The 19,710-nt window shown below is 38.5% G+C and overlaps 1 protein-coding gene across 1 annotated transcript in view; it reads right to left on the bottom strand.

Moving 5' to 3' along the window:
• Positions 1–19,710, bottom strand: part of SRBD1 (S1 RNA binding domain 1) — a 281,240-nt gene that overhangs the window by 249,947 nt on the left and 11,583 nt on the right. Inside the window, exons 3-4 of the mRNA XM_037806820.1 lie at positions 15,327–15,504; positions 2,804–3,190 (exon numbers count right to left, since the gene is read on the bottom strand). Of these exons, the coding sequence (XP_037662748.1) occupies positions 2,804–3,190; positions 15,327–15,504 (565 nt within the window). The remainder of the gene's footprint in view (positions 1–2,803; positions 3,191–15,326; positions 15,505–19,710) is intronic.

The raw sequence follows: 19,710 nt of genomic DNA, 5'->3' as shown, positions 1-19,710 counted from the left end.
GGATAGGGATGGAAAGCAAAGTGTCATAGAATAAACAGCCCTTGACTTAACTTTGAATAACTTATTACCATAGTCAAGAGATCTCTTGGTCCTGGAACTCTCCTCCCTCCCTCCTGCTCACTGTCAACTACTAGAGATGAATCTACGTAAATAACAGAAACAAGCATATAAATGCTAGTAAAGGGGAAGGGAGGGACGTGGAACATGTCTACCTTCCCCTGTAGTTCTGGGAAGGAACCAAGCATTCTGCATTTCAAATAAGCCTTCAGGGTGAAGTTGATGCAGGTAATCCAGAACCACATTTTCAAAACATTTCCCTGAAGGCCTAAATGAATAAAGAAAAAGGCATAGAAAGGAGTGTAATTACAGTTTCTTAAGAAACCTTAAACTGTTAAGTTCAGGAACACGAGTGAGAAAGAAAAGCTGTGAGGCAACTTAATGGGCTAGAGAAGAAAAATCATGATTATAAAAGAAACAAGTAATGTTCTACTAATAGATAGTAGAAAGAAAAGGCAGCATGGGTAGAAAGAAGTTCCTCTGAAGAAAAAAGGTGAGCCCTGAGGGTCCCTTGTTCCGGGAGGGGTGGCCACCCAGTCTGCCTGGTGGCTTCCCACTATATCCCCCTACCCACCCGCAGCTCAGGGTGGCACTTCTCCAATAAAAAGCACACGGACAGCCACAGTTCCTGGCACAACCAGGCCAGGAGCCCCTCTGTGCCAGTCCATCCCCACACGCCACTTGTTCGCCTGCCTCACTGCCACCATGAGGGCAGAAGGCATCCATCATCGGCCTGGAGAGACGCTGCAGCCCTGGCAAGGGTCAGAGGCTCTGGGCCCTGCAACCCTTCCAGGTCAGGGACTTGCTCTTCTCCTGCCCGGCCTACGCCTATGTGCTCATGGTTAATCAGTGGGGAAACCACTGCCAGTACTGCTTCACCAGGAAAGAAGGATTGTCGAATGTGGAAGATGCAAGTGGGCATTTTACTACAGTATGGAGTGTCAGAAAGAAGACTGGCCCATGCACAAGGTGGAGTGTTCTCCCCTGGCTGTTTTTGGGGAAAACCAGAATCCCTCTGAGACTGTAAGGCTAATAGCAAGGATTCTGGCCAAACAGATAATCCACTCAGAGAGAACAGAAGATAGGAATGACTGGCTAAGAGATTCTTATTTCAACACCTGAGTGCAAGGAATGCACCATCAAAGACAAGGGAAGAGCCAAGATGGAAATCTGGAAGCTCCACAATAGCCCTAAGGCAGAAGCCATCCGTGACATGGTCAGATATGCATGCAATGTCACTGAGGAGTTCTGGAGGGCCAAGCACCACAAATCCCCTAGTGAGCTGCGGGAGATCTGTAAACTCGGCTGTGAGAAGATGAGTTCCATATTTGAGGACAATAATGTATACATGTTGCACATGATGTACCAGGCCATGGATGGCTGCTTGTACATGCAGGACTGACAAGGAGCCCTGTGAGATGGACAGAAAATCATTAAGCCCTACAGTAAGCATTATCCTCTGTACTCTCACATGGCCTTCATGTGGCTGTAGTTGAAGCCAGGAAGGTTGTACACGGGCCTGGAAAACAAAGCTGCAGGAGAGAAAGCCCTGAAGAAGGCCACTGCAATCATGGAAGTAGTTCACAGCAAAGATCATCCCTACATTTCTGAGATTAGGCAGGAAATCGAAAGCTGCTGAAACTATGCAGTATTTTAGTTTTTATTTAAATTCTAATGGAGATACCTTAAAGAATTTGAATATTTCACATCTTATACATCACTCCAGTATTTCTGTAAAATAATTGGAATAAAAAACACTATATGACTTGAAAATCTCACACATTGCTTACCTGAAGATTGGTCTTAATCTTTAACTTTAATATCAAATTAAAGTTTGAATGCCTTTTTTCCTAAGAGATAATGGCATGGTTTCATATAATATAAAAATCTCCTCTGGACAGAGCAAATTTTTAAAAATGCAATTGTTCTTTCCTTCATGACTAATATTTGGATAACCTGAGTTTAAAAACTGCAACTATTTTTCCCTTCATGTCTACTGTAATGTTCTGAACAAATCTGAATGATGAAAGAGAATAAAAAAAGATAATAGTAAAAAAACAAAAAGTGACAGGCAATCCCAGACTGAAAATATTAAGACCCAGCAGAGAACTTGGGCTTTACAGCAATTCTCAGCAGGCAAAGGAGTACTTACCAGAATCACCACAAGACAACAGGGAGGGAGGTCACCCCCATCTACCCTGAGACACACTGACATAAGTTTGAAACACTCCCAAAATATTTTGAGGCAGACAAAAAAAAAGCTGAGAATCACTGCTCAAGAGTCACTCTTAAGGTGACTTTAAATAGTTGGTAGGCCTTGTTCTTAGTATAGTAAAACATAACACTAACCATTAAATAGATGTACTAACTGGTCTATGACCTAATGACCTGTACTACTTTTATGGGAAAATATGGTCTAAGTTCAAAGCAAAACCTTAATGATCCTTGGCAGGTTCAATGTGATGAAGCAGTCTGTCTATAAAGTGTATGTTCACTAAAACACCATGATTAAGACCTATCTTAACTAAAGTCACTGCTTGAGCTCAAGAATTGATGATGATAAGCTGTAATACAAAACAGGATACCCAGGAAAGGAACTAGTAACCAAAGCCTCCAGGAAATCACTGGAAAAACTGAAAAAAGAACAGAAAACTCCCAACTCTTCTTTTAGCCAATGCAAGCCCAAATCTAGTCAAAAAGAAAGGAATCAAACCAACTAAGGTGATAGAAAAAAGCTTATTCATACCTGCACTATGTCCCAGTTCATTTCCACCTCCTCTTTAATATTGTTGACATTTGCCAAAAATTTAACAGGCTGCCCCTGAGGACATGTTACAGTCTTCATTTTCTTTAAAGGGGACTGACCAAATGTAAAGTCATCTTCATTCTCTTCCTTCTTGCATGTATCTTCCCACATGGTACTTGTGGATGGTGTCTCTGTACTGTTCCTCCCAATCTCTAAACTGCAGGCTTTGCTGGTTTCTTCATCAACTTTCAGCTTTTTGGTCCTCTGAGCAGGAGGTGACTGAGCTGAATTTCTCCGTTTTGTCTTTGCTGTTTTCAGAGTCTGCATTGTATCTAATTCATTTTTTACGTCTTCCAAATTGACATCAGCAATTGCCACAGAGCTATTCTAAAAGATCATAAAAAGAATATATCAGAATTAGAAAATAAAAAATAATTGTCTTGGAATACTAACTCAATAATAAGAAGGAATGATATATACAACTTAGATGAATCTCAAGGATTTATGCTGAGTGAAGGAAAAAAAGCCAATCTCAAAAGGTTACCATATGATCATATTTATATAACATCCCATAAGTGACAAAATAGGGAACAGATTACTGGTTGTCAGAGATTAGGAATGAGAGTGGGGAGGGCAGAAGGGAGGTGGATATAGCTATAAAAGGGAAACACAGAGGATCCAGTGATGGAACTGTTCTGTGGTGTTGGACACGCTAATCTACATATATGATAAAATTTCAAAGAACTAAATACATAAACACACAAATGAGTACAAGTAAAACTGGAGAATTCTAAATAAGATCTGCGGATTTTATCAATGTCAATATTCTGATTGTGGTATTTCACTATAGTCTTGCAAGATGTTACCACTGGAGAAAACCACTGAGGGTACATGGAATCTCTCTGTATTATTTCTTACAACTGCACATGAATCTACAATGGTCTCAAAACAAAAAGTTTACGATTAAAAAATGAGTAAAGGCTGTGTTTACACGTCAGAAAATAAAGATTAAAACTTGTAATCAAAAGTCATCCTTTATAAAACTCAATAGGCTATACTTGCCACCAACTTATGTAAAAAGATAGAGGACAGGAAACATAGCATGACAACAGGGTAGGGTCAGGCATTTTTCTGTGATAGGCTATCCTCACAGCAATCCATGCAGGTGTCCAGGGGCTACTCCCACCAAGTGACAGCACATGTGTGAAGAAATGAAACCTGGTACTTGTCCTGGCACTGGGGGTAGAATGGTTAAAACATAAAGACTCTGACCTTATGGAGTTCATAATTTAACAAGTTAGTATGTTCTCAGTTACCAAATATAGATGGCACAAAAATTAACAAAAGAATAACTCTCAAACCAAGTTTCCCTCAAAATTCAATCTTTTCTCCTATCAAATATTTTTTCCAGAATTACTGACTACTTGCAAACTATAATAAAGAGCACCCCCACCCCAATGTCCACCTACCACCACCACCATCTGAGCTTGGAAATACCATTCATTACATAGTCCTCTGGTTACTAAATATTTAGCTCAAAACATGTTAGATAATAACAAAGGTATGAAGATAAATGAATCCTAGGCCCATAAGAGTTGATAATAACTTGATCAAATGAATTAACATAGCTAAAGAAAGAATGTGCCAGTTATAAAGGGGATTGGCAGCCATAGAGGGGCAGAAAAAGGAGAACAGTAAAAAACAAATATGACCAGCACTCTTCTGAATAATGCACATGGGAGAGGAAAGCTCAGCAAAAAGATTCTGAGATTTTGGTCCCAATTATAAGACATCCCAGTGGTGCAATGGATACCTCAATCTACTTTAGCTTCATACAATTAAAAAATCCAATTGTCAGTGCCACAAGCACAGTACATAGACCATGGCAGGCATTCAATAAACCAAAATGAATGAATTTACCTAATTCTCCTATTCTGTGTCCGTACTCATTAAGCAAACTTCTGATTGTTATTTAAACCCCTGCTCAGTTTAACCTCCAAGGAGAGAAAGTGCTTGCCACAGTAATTTCAGGTCCTTGTGATAATTATTTCATTCTGGTTTTATATATCACTCTGTGAGCTTGGCTGATGTAAAAACACCCATGAGATATCTGATCCTGAAATGCTGACCAAATCATGTTCCTGAGTTAGAAACCCAGTTCCATCACCTACTATCTGTGGACCCTGCAAGTGATAACTTCTCTTGCCTTGACTTTCTGATCTATAAAATCAGAATAATATCACCTGCCTCAATAGGTTGCTGTGAGGATTAAGTAGATCATGCAAGTGAAGTGTTAACCACAGTGCTGGCTAATGCTAAGCACTCAGGCATCTCCTATTCCACCACCATTACCACCAATACCACACCTCAACCACTTTGTAGGAGAGGGAAAGGGAAGACGACAAAGATAGGAAGAAAAAGAAAAATGACTAAAGGTGGGAGGTTCAAAGTTAGAGGAAGAAAGAAAAGACAATAATCATACATCAGACACTTAAAAATATCTTCTCTGGGGGAGGGGCAAAATGGGGGCATAGAGGGGTATGGAATTTACTTAGTTCCCTGAAGCAACTAATAAACAACCAGGAACAACCAGTAAATAATCTGGAACAACCGTGACTGTCTACACATCGTACACCAACCTGGATTGGGTGGAATGGCTGAGAACGTAGCATAAAATCTGTAAGAAAAAACTGTGGAACCATGCCAGGAGCCTCTTTCCCCCATGGCAGGCTGAGGTGCAAGACTTCGCTGTAGGAGAAAGCAGCACTCCCAGAGCCAGCGATTATAGCTCCAACTGGGGTTTTAATTAACAAATGTGGACTGCTAAATACAAGCTACAAACATAGAAAAACCCCTAACAAACAGCAAAGTACCCTGAGGTTGCTCCCAGTGGAGAGGTGGTGGGGCTGAAGGAAAAATTTTTTTTTTTTAATTAAAAAAAAGAAGGAAAAATACAGAGGCTTTTAGAGACAACTGACCTTAAAGAGCCAGAAAACGTCTCTGCCCCAGGAAAGGGAGCCCAGAAGACCAGGTGCTCTCTCTGACTGAAGGGCAAAACTGGGGGGGGGGCCATAGACTGGCTCTGAAAGGGGGCTTTCTTTTCCTTTTTTCTATCTCTCAACCTGAGTGACTCAGTGAAGAGAACCTCAGCCATTTTCACTTCACAGCACTCTGACGCAGACAGGGGTGGAGTTAAAGAGTCAGAGAGACAAAGGAGCAACTGAAGTGCAGAAGATAACTCCCTAGGAGGTGCATCTTCCCTAAGAGGAAGAAGGTGGGGCCCAGCTCTAGTGCTGGCCTTCTTTTCAGAACTCAGACCTCAGGGCCAGGGAGAAAACAGCTAAAACAGAAACAACCTAAGCTGAGAACTAAAAGGGCCACACCTCTTTACACCAGTGAGGAGTGACAGGCTGACAGGTGCCACCTGCTTGGCAGGTTAGGAAAAGCACAGTGACTAGAGACCTCCGGGAAACCTGACACTGAATATAACCCCATTCTGAGACCTGAACTCTTCTGGCCTGGGAAAATCTGATTGCGGTAACCAAGGAAACCAGATGCCTAGACAACAGAAAACTACAAATTACACTAGCAAAAATGAAGATATGGCCCAAAGGAACAAACTTACACTTCAATTAAGATACAGCTGAGATATTGTTTCACTTTAACAAAACATTCAATTAAAGATTTTCAAAGAAATATGTTAAATCAATTCAAAAACAAAATCAACGAGTTCAGGGAAGATACGGCAAAAGAAATGAAGGATATAAAGAAAACACTGGGCAAACATAAGGTAGAAATCAAAGTTTGAAAAAACAACTGGCAGAATCTATGGAAATGAAAGGCACAACACAAGAGATGAAAGGCACAATGGAGACATACAACAGCAGATTTCAAGAGGCAGAAGAAAACACTCAGGAACTGGAGAACAAGACACCTGAAATCCTACACAAAAAGAACAGAGAGGGAAAAGAATGGAAAAACATAGGCAATGGCTCAGGGAATTGAATGACAACATGAAGTGCATGAATGTACATGTCATGGGTGTCCCAGAAGGAGAGGAGAAGAGAAGGGAAAAGGGGCAGAAGCAATAATAGAGGAAATATCAATGAAAATTTCCCATCTCTTATGAAAGTCACAAAATTACAGATCCAAGAAGCACAGTGTACCCCAAACAGAACAGATCTGAATAGACCTAGGCCAAGATACTTAATAATCAGATTGTCAAACATCAAAGACAAAAAGAGAATCCTGAAAGCAGCAAGAGAAAAGCAATCCATCACATTCAAAGGAAGCTTGATAAGACTATGTGCGGATTTCTCAGCGGAAACCGTGGAAGCAAGAAGGAAGTGGTGTGATATATTTAAGATACCGAAAGAAAAACTGCCAACCAAGAATCTATATCCAGCAAAACTGTCCTTCAAATACAAAGGAGAATTTAAAATATTCTATGACAGACAATGAGAGAGTTTGTGAACAAGATACCTGTGCTACAGAAAATACTAAAGGGAGCACTACAGACAGATAGGAAAAGAGAGGAGTGAGAGGTTTGGAACACAGTTTTGGGTGACAGAAGCACAACAATGTAAATACACTGAACAAAAATGACTATGGTTGAAAGAGGAATGTTAAGAGCATGTGGGACACCAGAAGAGGAAAGGTAAAGACTGGGACTGTAAAACTCAGTGAAACCTAGCATGCTCAATATTTGTGATAAAATGAACAAATATGTTTTTACATGAGGGAGAACAAATGAATGTCAACCTTGCAAGGTGTTAAAAATGGGATGGTGTTGGGGAAAAAAATACAGTCAATGCAAACTCGAGACTACAGTTAACAGAAACATTGTATCATGTAAATGCCTGTAAGAGGGGGACATACGGGAGGGGTATGGGACTCTTGGCATTGGTGATGTTGTCTGACTTGTATTGTACTTTAGTTTAATTCTCTTTCCTTTTGTTGCTTTTTAGCTGTCATTTTTTTCTTTCTCTTTTTTTTTTGATCTCTCTACCTTCTTTGACTCTTCTTCCTTCTTTGTGGAAGAAATGAAGATGTCCTTATATAGATAGTGGTGATGGTGGTGAATGTATAAATACATGGTTTTATAGAGAACCTTCGATTGTTTACTTAGGATAGAATGTATGGTGGGTGAACAAAAACTACCTTAAAAAAAAAATGAGTTGATAAACCTTGGGCCACTCTATTGAGTGAAATAAGTCAGACACATAAGGACAAATACTGTATGGTCTCACTGATAGGAACTAATTACAATATGTAAAGTCATAGACATGAAATGTAAGTTACCAGGATATAGGACAAGGCTAAAGAATGAGGAGCGGTTGCTTATTATGAGCAGAATGTTTAACTAGGTTGAACTTAAGTGTTTGGAAATGGTCAGAAGTAACAGTAGCACATTACTGTGAGATTAACTAATGGTGCTGAATGGTGTGTGAATGTGGTGGAAAGCGGAAGCTTATAGTCACATATGTCACCAGAAGGAAATCTGGAGGATAAAAGATGGGGATGTATAAAACAGTGAATCTTGTGGTGGACAATGTCCATGATTAACTGTACAAATATTAGAAATCTCTTCCATGAACTAGAACAAATGCATGACACTATAACAAGAAGTTAATATTAGAGGGGTATATAGGGAAAAAATATACCTATTGCAAACTATGTACTATAGTTAGTATAATTTTAACATTCTTTCATCAACAGTAACAAATGTATTTTACCAATACTATGAGTCAATAATGGAGGGGGGAGGTGGGGTGGTTAGGGGTATGGGATGATTTGAGTTTTCTTTTTTTGTCTTTATTACTTTTCTGGAGTAATGAAAATGTCCTAAAAATTGAAAAAAAAAAACAAAAAAACTAATTGTGGTGATGGTTGCACAGCTGTAGGATGGTACCATGGGCAATTGACTGCGTACTCTGGATCTTTGGATGATTATATGGTATGTGAACAATTTCAATAAAATTGAATTTAAAAAATTGAATTTAAAAAACAACAACAAAAAAAATCCTCTCTGGAGTCTTCAGTTAAGATTTATTTAAATTAGAGTTTCTCTAAGTCTTCTTCACAAACCACTGGGGGACCCTTTCAGGGAGTCTGGTAGATCAAAGGTATATTCATAATAATGTGAAGATGTTACTTGACTTTTTCAAGCTGATGTCTGCATTGATGGTACAAGCGCAGTGGTGGGCAAAACTGCTGATACCTTAGTACAAATCAATCAAAATTATTAATTTGATTACATCTTGACCCTTGAGAATATTGAGGAATACTCATAAAGCACATCTGCTTTATACTGACATACAGTGGTTATCTTGAGAAAAAGCTCTGGTACAAACATTTGAGTTGTGGGCTGAACTAGCCTCTTTTCCAGAGAATACCATTTTTTACTTTAAAGAATGAGTGGCACATTAGCGCCACTATAGTTAAGGGTCTACCAGGTTTCCATCAAAAAACACCTATTAGGAGTTCACCATAAAAGATCACATCAGCTTTATCCAGTTGGGTAGTACACAAAAAAGCAGTCTTATCAGTTGCTGGTGCTTTTTTCTACTACTATATATCAAAAAAAATTTCATTATATCTTCAAAATCCAACTTCTATAAAGTAAATCAAATCACCTCATAACTCAGACTTCAGAACAAAGTGGAGACATCTGCAGTTATGAGTAAATTGCCACCTTTAATCCATCCTGCAGTGCCCTCTGAAAGGGTCACAGAAAGACAGCTATGACCGTATGAAAATATGAATCAAAAGTTAATTTCAATTTCCTTTGCTTTTATAAAGTCCACAATAACAATACTTAAATGCACTTTTTTTTTTCTGTGATATAATTAAAACCCAGCGTTATTTCAATTGAACTTGAATCAGTAAGAGTCCCTGGTCTGAATCAGACTTTGAATCATACTGTGATTAACACCACCATTGTTATTTTTCATGAAACACCTGAATACATTTTAAAAAGGCTGTTGCGAGGGCATTATTTTGAGCATCTATTTTGAGGTGATGTTTAAAAAAATTAACATCAAATCAAATTGTAAATTAGTTTAAAAATACTGCCTTAAGGACCTACTAAAGAATGTGCCACCAAATTTTAAGTAATAGTTGAAATATCCTTGTCTAAAAAACAGAACAAAACAATGTTTTGACTTAAACATTTTCTTTAACAGAGTTGTCATGATTTTTTTTTTTAATTCACTCTTTGTCTTGCCTTTTTTTTTTCCCATTGCAGAAGTCTTTTATCTTCCGTACTCACTAAGAAGTATTGACTTCATGGTACACATTCTAAAGCATTTCTGATTTGAATATTTTTGTACATTTTTATCAATTATTAAACCTCTTCTAGTGTGTACTAGTATTTATTTCTACTTGAACTGCTCAGCTCTAAAGAAATTGAATGATCATTTAAGTTTTGCTTCATCTTACCCACATATAGCTAATTACTCTCCTTTTTTTAATATTTAAGATTATGAATCAATACTTGAGGTCCCTTTGTGTTTGATCTATACATTTCCTACAGAATATTTTAGGGAAGCAATGGCTTGAATGAAGCTAGAGTACTCTTTACATGCTAACTTTTGAAGTTAGTAATGTAATTTATACTATTTTCCTTCAGTGCAGGAGATTTTTTTTAAGTAAATTTAAGCACATAGTCCTTTGGTATTATCTAGGCATTATCTTAGGGTTTTTGTTTGTTTGTTTTGGCATTTTGAAAGATACTGTTTCAAGTTTGGATTTAGAAGAACAAAAAGTTCGTTTTACTTTTCATTCACCACCCTAAGGAGACTGAAAGTGGGACTGACCAGGACTATTCTTTTCCTCCCCAGTCCTCTGTTAATGAATTGAATCTACAGTGTCCACTGTTACAAAGCCTCAAAAAAAAAAAAAAAAAAAAAAAAATTATCGGCCAAACCATTTTTCTGCTGTGAAATATATGACTGTAGAAAGTGAGAATCACGATCTTTGAGAAAATAGCGAAGTAATCAAATTGCTTGCTTGAGGTTCATCTCCTGTTGTTTATTAGAATCAAAACATATAACAACTTTGGCAGCAGGGAGTTAATTTTCAGAGATCCCACTGTAATAACAGTTAATATTGCTAATCATGTTGAACACCTGACTTGGAAGTCAGTGGTAAAATCTTCAAAGTATGCATATGATATTGGCAGAAATACTAATGATGTTTCACAAAAGAAATTAGAATCTGTAAGACTTTGTTTTAATCACTTCCATGAATGATGATTTTTAAAGTGCAACTTCAAAGTTTTGATTTTTCTATTTAAATAAAAAGCTATCAATGTGTTTTTAAAAAAAAAAAAAAAAAAAAGAATGAGTGGCAGACAAACTATGGTTATCCAGCCACTTCAAGTAAACTAAAATTTGTTGCCAATAATAAAATTCAGATATTTAAGTGAAAAGTAAAATTCTAGAAGTTTTATCTGACACCATGAGCTTGACAGCTTCCCAGAACCATGATGAGATTGGTGGTTATGTTAACACGAATGTGATATTTTGATATTGATGATGAAAGGCACCAACTTTTGGAAGATATATATACCTCAGTGAAAATATTTTCCAAATGACCAAACATGATGTTAAAATCACGCATGAGTAAGATACACATTCAAATTGCAATGGTCTGTAATGCAGCAAAGTAAACAAAAAAAAAAGTTCAGTGATGTGGTTGCTGATCATACAGTGCAAGAAACCTTTAAGCAACTCTGAGTTTTGGTGTATTATCAAATATGAATAGCCACAATTATCTGAAAAAGCTGTTAAAATATCTCATTCTTTTCCAATTACATATCTTCACTTATTTCAACTATCTTCTACTGTCAGACATTTGCAAAAATGTAAAACAGCATCATTCCTCTAACTTTTTGTTTTGGAAAAATAGTTATTTTTCATTTAAAAAATGTTATTTGCCTTAACATGTAATAGATTTATTATTTTAAAATTGATAAATATTATTTAAATGTCTCATTTTACATTTCTAATACAGTAAATATCAATACATATAACCAACATGAACAAAAATTCACATATTAGGGTACTCCAGGGAAACAGAACTGATGGGATATATGTGTGTGTGTATAAATATTATGAGATTTGCTGAGTTGACACATGAACTTAACCATCACAGAGTCCTCAATAATTTTTCAGAATGTGAAGAGGTCCAAAGACCAAAAATTTTGAAAAGTACTGATCTAAACTACCACAACCATAAGGAAATCCCTCTCATCATTTTGAACTTCTAAGATTCTATAACCTCTCTCAGGGACATATTCAAGTTTAATAAGCCTCTTTAACAACAAAATTTTTTTCACTTTATATTTAATCTGAATATTTCACAAAGTGAACAATCAGTTTACATTTCCTTTTGCCTTCATGGGTTTTTTGAGCCATTCTAAACACTCTAAAATATTCCTTGATTATTATGTAGCTGATGACTAAATCCAAGGAGAATCTGACCATTCTTCTTTTTTGTTCTCTATGTAAGTAATAAACTATCTAAATCTAAAAGTGACTTGCTATATCTTTATTGGTCTATTCAGCCAGGCCTTAGTCTTGGTCTTGCCTTGTGTTGTATGTGTGAGCTTGACAGACAGCTGGAGAGGAACATGGGTTTAAGGTGAAGGGTCTTAAAACTTAGATATAAAACAGCATTTTCATACTATAGAGACTGATCCAATGGAAGAAAGGTTGACAATAAAAAAGAGGAGAGGATAACTGAAGAACTAAGACCTTGAGAAGGCAAGAAGGGATGGGATCTAGAGCCCAAGAGGTGGGACTAACCCTTCATAGGAAGAGTGACACTTCCTCCACAGTAACAGAAGGACAGAAGAAGATGAATGCAAATATAGGTAGCTTGGTCATGAGAAAATGAGAAATTCCATATAATCCAAATATGTAGAAGGCAATGTCATCAGCTGAGCATGAGAGAAAAGAAAGGAATTTAAGAGGTTTAAGAAAAGAGAAAAAAAGGAGAAAAACCAATCAGTTGGAAAATAAATGGTTTGACTGTAAGACAGTTTTGTGTGTCATTTTGAAGTTTGAAATTATGAATTTAAAAGAAAACAAGTTAGGTCACTGGTAAGACTGTTTTCAGCAATAATCAGCTGCTCAGGTGCAGATAAAGGAGAAGGTATGGCTCAACCAGGGCTGGGGTTTTATCAGCCATATATGACGGAAGAAAAGAAGGGCAAAAATGGTATAAGACTATTTAACAAAAAGCAATTTAAGTGACAGATCATAGAATTTAGGCTACATAGGCAGGAAAAGAAGGGTTGATTGACAGTGATAAAAAAGAGTCAAAGGATTAGGTAGTGGTTCTCAACCTTGCTATACATAAAAGTCTTCCAAGGAGCTTTAAAAAATTGATAACACTGAAGCCTACGCCCATTCTAAAATTCTGATTTAATTGGTCTGGAAAACAGGGGCCAAGAAAAAATTGGCATTTTTCAAGCTCTTATTCTAATGTGTAGCTAAGGTTGAGAACTACTACTGAGAAGCTGTGAGGAGGTGGTTGCAGAATTGTGGCAGTGAAGGTACTGGAGCAAATGAGCTGGAAGTAAAGGATATGGTGGGACATTAGAAACAGAAATGTCAGAGGTAGCACAGTTTCTGGTGAAGACAAGATTCAGGTTGAGATCATGACAGGGGCTGGCAAAGGTAGAGAAGAAGGAAGGATCACTGGCAATGAGGAGAGCAAGGAACCAAGAACACAGGGTATTAGATGACACATCCAACAGGAGGATGAAATCACCAGGAACGATGACAGAAGATGGCACAGAGAGGAAGATATGAAGCAGGAGCTAAAGTCTTCAATGAAAGAGTGACCAGTGGGTTGGTAAATGCCAGCAACAAAGGCAAAGAGACTAATGAAACAGCCTGAATAATGATGAATTTTGCTAAAAAGAGATTAAAAAATTACTGGCAGCTAGCAATTCTGGCTCTACCAAAAAATAGGAATTTTAATGATTTTGCTCAGTGGTGGTTACAGCAAAGCAAAATGCCAAACCTAATGAAATGAAATATTCTAATATGTTCCATTTGCTTTCAATGAGTTATAAAATGTGTGAACCTTGTCAGTTCAAAAAGAATCCTAAAAACCCCAGAATGTCTCTGCAATGAGAAACTTTCTATTTGAATTTCCTCTTTCCCTTGGAAAAACACACATATACCAAGCATCATTGGAAGGATAAGAAAATCACCATGACAAGGGTTCTTAAGCTGTGAACCCCCTTGTACTTTAAAATTTAAAGGATATCCATGTGTTCATTTTATTAAAGTAGAGAGGGTCCATAAGCTTTATCATATACTCAAAAGGTTTGTGGCTCTAATATAAAGGACTACTGAAACAAGAGATACTTCCTAGGTTAGGAAATCAAGCTATTTTTAAGTGTAGCTATGCTATGCTTAATGAGAATTGTGCCAGCTGGATGATAGAAGTCAATACATTTTCAGCCACAGGTAAAGCCCCCCACCCACCCACTGAATGTGTGTTCAATGAAAAGTATGCATGCAAAGATGAAAAAACAGAGGTACTGATCCACTGGGAAGCATTTTTCTATAGGGATTACTAAGGCTGCCTGATAAGGGAGAAGATTGATTCAAAAGTGTTTATCCAGCAAAGTACAATGTAGTGTCTCCTACTGATAGGGACTGAATTATGTACCCCAGAAAAATTGCTCTTAATCTTAACCCATTCCTGTGGGTGGGAACCCATTTATAAATAAGACCTTTAAAGATTTTATTAGTTAAGGTGTGCCCAAACTGAAGAAGGCTGGGCCTTAATCCAATGTGGCTGAAGTCCTTATAAGCAAAGGAAATTGAATGCAGAAAAAGAAAGCCAAGGGGAGCAGCCTGAAGCTGGAAGTCAACAGAACCCAGAACAGAATGAAGACACCTCAATGTGATAGAAAATCCAAGGAACCCCAAAGATCACCAGCCAGCCAGAAGATAACAACCTGGGAGGAAGCAAGCCTTCTAGCTTCTGAAACCATGAGCCAATAAATTCCTATTGCTAAGCCCAATCTATTTTATGGTTTTCGTCTTAGCAGCTGACAAAATAAAACACCTGTTATACACAATAAATGCCTCCCTGGAAAGTGAAGTATGCAGTGTATATTAAAAAGTATTATTTTAGATGTCCTAGGGAAGCTGTTATTTAAAGTAATATCACAGCAAATGATCTTGCAAATGAATAATCCTTTTGTAATGTAAAGTAACTTATAACGCATTGTTATTGTTTTCTTTTAATCCAGATTCATGTAGACACAATATCTGCCTAAGGCAAGATGTACATATATGTCAGCTGATAAATATTCCTTCTCCTCCCACACAAAGTATCTCACTGATACATAAGATTAAGAGCCATGGCAGGAGACACCACTGCCCTACAGTTTTTGTCATTTACATGCTTTGTTCTACTCTGTGTAAAGAGAAAGTAACATCACTAATTAAGAAAACACTACAGTATTCCCTCTCTATCCAGCTATAGCACCTACCAGTTCCTCCTTAACAGCTACAACTCCTGAGCCATCATTGATCTGCAGGGTTTTCTTCACCCGAGGCATCCTCTTTGGCTTGGATTCCTTGGGAATAGGCTGCTTACGGCTTTTGGGAACTTGCTTTTGCGGCTCCCAGACACTATCTTCCTTGTCATCTTCCTCAGAGGCAGATGATCTAGGAGAAAAATGACAGAAGAATTTCCAGGAAAAATGAGGCCAAATGTCAAAGGGAAAAAAGAGACAGTGCTTCTTGAAAAAAGAATAAAACTTAGGAGGTGTTTCATTACAAAGGACTGATGTGGGGTCAGGCAATTAATAGATATTGCTTAGAAATGAAACAACAGAGTTGATCAGGGAACAATGTAAAAATGCCCCTGATATGCTGTAAATCACAGGTCTCTTCATTCTCCCCTCACCTACACTATAAGCACATATACTCAAGACTTAGAAAACCATTTATTACCTATACATAACTTACTAGGTCATGTCACACCATAGTCAATGTGAGCTTTTCAATTTTAACAGTTAAAAGCACTTAAATAATTTCCTAAGTGCTAATCAAATTCATTTAAATTATATTAAGTTATTCAAACCAATGTGAGGAGTGGGAAACAGCTCAAGGAAACACCCCAAATTACATAAAAAGCCAGCACCAAAAACCTTCTAACTGCTTTAATTACCTTTTTATATTTTCACAGAATCAACTTGTTTCCCTGTAGAGTGGATCAGGTAGCACTACTGTACTTTTCTAACAAAACAAGAATCAAACTTACAGCAAAAGCAAGGGAAAAGGGAGCTGAGTGGACTCTGGTAAAAGTGCTCCTGGCAACCCAGGTAATCTTGCTTCTACCCCTACTGTAAGAGATCAATAAAGATGGGAAGGACACTTCCTTCCCTGAGACAAATGAACAGGGATATCAGCTTTTTGAATGGTTTAAGACCTGCCTTGAGGCAAAAACCTAATTAGTGTCTTCTTAGCTAAATTATGCTCTAGGAGAACATAATTACGATAGTTCAAGCCACTGATATCCTCAAAATGGTATCTCTTTAGAGGTGGATGCTACTAACTAAAAGCCTGAGAACAGTAAGCAAAATACAAATGGAAAACATTAAAATAACACAATGTAAAAAAGTGAAACTGTTCAGTCCAGGATTTCGGCACCAAACAAACAAACAAACAAACAAAAAACGAGTGAAACAGTAATAGTGGGCTGGGAATCAGAAAACAAAGGTTCTACTTCTCACACTACCACCAAACTGAGCAGGTTGACTTCCAGCTCAATCTCATCACCTGTCAAACAGGAGTACTGACTACCCTATTTCACGTAGGAATACTGCCAAGATTACACGACAGACACAAAGTGCTTTTAGTTATTGTAAGAAAGGAATAAGTTTCGATTTCACATAGAGACAGCATGGAATAAGGGAAATGGAGGCAAAACCAGTTTAAACAAGCCCCAGACAAAGAGAAGAGAGAATCTGCCTGCTCCTTATATGGAAAAGTAACCACAGTTACTGGAATGTAAAGAGATATGAGGTAATATCAGAGGCGGGAACTCACAGCAAAAAAAATAAAAATTTGGGGGGGATAGGCTGATCAGTTCAAAATCTCAATAATGAGCTAGTTGGCTCTCTGGGATTGGCTGTACAAATTAAAATCTCAAAAGATGAATTAGTTAGTGTTCTCGGATAGGCTGTAACCTCTGTAGTACCCAGTCAATGGGGAAAACAGGGGAGGGACTTGCGAATTAGGAGTAGGAGATTTAAAGATCGCCATTCTCTTCCTCTGGCGCGCCAGCCTTCCACGTGTTTGGCTGGACGCCCTATCTTGCAAGATCGTAAATAAATTCTTTTCTCCTCCAGAACCGAGAGAGCGTTTATTCCCTTACAGGTACCGCTTTATTTCCGACAGTTATTATGACAAAAAAAAAAAAAAAAACAAAAAAACACATAAATATGCATATTATTTAATTATACATGCAGCAGTTCTAAGACAGCTAATCAATTCTCATTCCTAATCATAAGTGACCCCTCGGCAGCACCTGGCACTTACTCCTTTTAAAGCACATCTTTCACATGCCTTCCAGGAACACCACTCCGCTATTTTCTTCCTACTTCCCCGGCAACTTCTCCGTCTCTCCTTTGCTGACCCTTCCCCCTCTCCTCAACCTCTAAATGTTGGAATCTTCCAAGTCCTAGTCCTCAGCACTTTCCTCTTCTTTATCTTACCAGATGACCTTATGTCGTCCAATGGCTGAATAGAGGAATCTCAATTTTATTTCTCCAACACGACCTTTTCCTGAGCTCAAGAGTTGTCTTTCCAGGAGGCGGGGCAAGATGGCGGAGTGGTGAGGAGCAGAATTTCGTCTCTTCCCTAGAGCAGCCGGCAATTACCCAAGAACTATATGAAACAGTGTTTTCGGGGTCTCCAGTAACCAGTCACACATTGGACACAAGTTTGGAATTGGAGGAAAAGCTGAGATCGCAGCGAACATTGTAAGTTCCCCGGACCAGGGGTCTGGCACCCCTCCCCACCCAGACCTCACAGACTGTCTTGCTGCCGGCTCCCTGAAAGGGGGGGAAAAAAAAACAAAAAACAGCAATCTGCTGAGGGCAAGAAGGGAGGCTCAACCCAGCCTCAACTGCAGAATTAATTAACAAATTAATTAACTAACTTTGGGAGCTGGGGTGCTAAAGAAGGGCTGGGCTCCAAGAAGTGGGAGCGTGTAAAAGCGGGCACCCATTCCCAGACTCCAAAAAAGCCATTTTTTTTTTTCCCTTACATTTTGTCCCTTCTGGCTTCTCACTGATCCCTGATCTTTTTGCATTTTAATAGCACCCAGCAGGGGTGGAACTGAAGTGGTTGGAGAGTAATTATCAGACAATAGCCCAAAGCATATCTTTAAATGCTCTATTCTGACACTGACAAAACTTCCAGGCTGGGGAAAGACGTTTAAAAGAGACTCTTTTTTTTTTTTTAAATCTAAAAGTAATATATGTGGTTATTTTCTGTCGGAAAGCCCAGGTTGAGGGACTAGGCTGGGCTTGGGGGAGACAGAGTACCCACAGTGTCTTTGAATTCCGTATTCACTACTGAAGGCCTCCAGCCCCATCTTTAATTGGCAACTCAGGCTGACCAAGGAATCTACCTGGAGAGGCCCCAAAGAGGAGAGGGGAGAAGGGAATAGTGCCCCTGAGAGACAACTGGAGTTCTGAGGATTGGGAGAGTGGAGGGAGGCCCAGCTCAACTGGCAGTCCTCCTTCTGGGAATTCAGACCCCAGGGGCTGGAATTCAGATTCCGGCTTCAGTCAGCCACGCCCCTGACAGGATCAGAGTCACCAGGAGAACTAAAGGCTTCATACCTCCTTACACTGGTAGGGGAGCTGTGGGCTGGCCAGCGCCACCTGCTGGACAGGAGAGGAAAAGCACCAACTCTAAAGGCCTCATAGGAGGGTCTCATTCTCAGGAAAACTCCATACCCTCCCAATGAGACCTGGGCCTCACTAGACTGGGAAAATCTGACTAGGGTCGACCATATCTGAGGAGACCCACTCACAAAAAGGTTACAAAGAGGCAGAGCAAGAAACAGAAAAAACAAGAGGGGAAAAATTCTGATCAACTAAATAGAACTTAGTTAGAGGTCTAGAATAAGTTGAAGTGAAACAGAGGCCAGAAAACAAAGCCAACCAACAAGAAAACCACTAGGTAAAAGACAGAAAACAAGCTCCAAAATAAACTAATCAAGAGAATCAGATGCCTAGACAACTTAAGATAACAAGCCATACCAGGAAACAAGAAAACATGGACCAGCCAAAGGAACAAACTAATAGCTCAGCTGAGACACAGGAGTGGAGGCAACTAATGCTAAATAAATTTGATGAAATGAAGGAAGATATAGCAAAAGAGCTGAAGGATATAAAGAAGACACTGGCTGACCATAAAGAAGAATTCATAAACTTAAAAAAACAAATGGCAGAACTTATGGGAATGAAGGCCACAATGGAGGAGATGAAAAACACAATGGAGGGACACAACAGTAGATTTGAACAGGCAGAAGAAAGGATCAGTGAACTGGAAGACAGGTCATTCGAATTCATACACACAAAAGAACAGATGGTGAAAAAAATGGAAAAATATGAGCAGGGTCTTAGGGAGCTGAGTGACAACATGAAACGCACAAATATACATGTTATGGGTATCCCAGAAGGAGAAGAGAGGGGAAAGGGGGCAGAAAGAGTAATAGAAAACATATTCACTGAAAATTTCCCAACTCTTATAAAAGACAGAAAATTAGAGATTCAAGAAATACAACGTACCCCAAATAGAATAGATCCCAATAGACCTACTCCAAGACACTTACTGGTCAGATTGTCCAATGTC

This window comes from Choloepus didactylus, chromosome 17, assembly GCF_015220235.1.
Source record: "Choloepus didactylus isolate mChoDid1 chromosome 17, mChoDid1.pri, whole genome shotgun sequence".
NCBI lineage: Eukaryota > Metazoa > Chordata > Mammalia > Pilosa > Megalonychidae > Choloepus > Choloepus didactylus.
The sequence above is the reverse complement of the archived record's forward strand: the minus strand, read 5'-3'. Positions and strand labels throughout refer to the sequence as shown.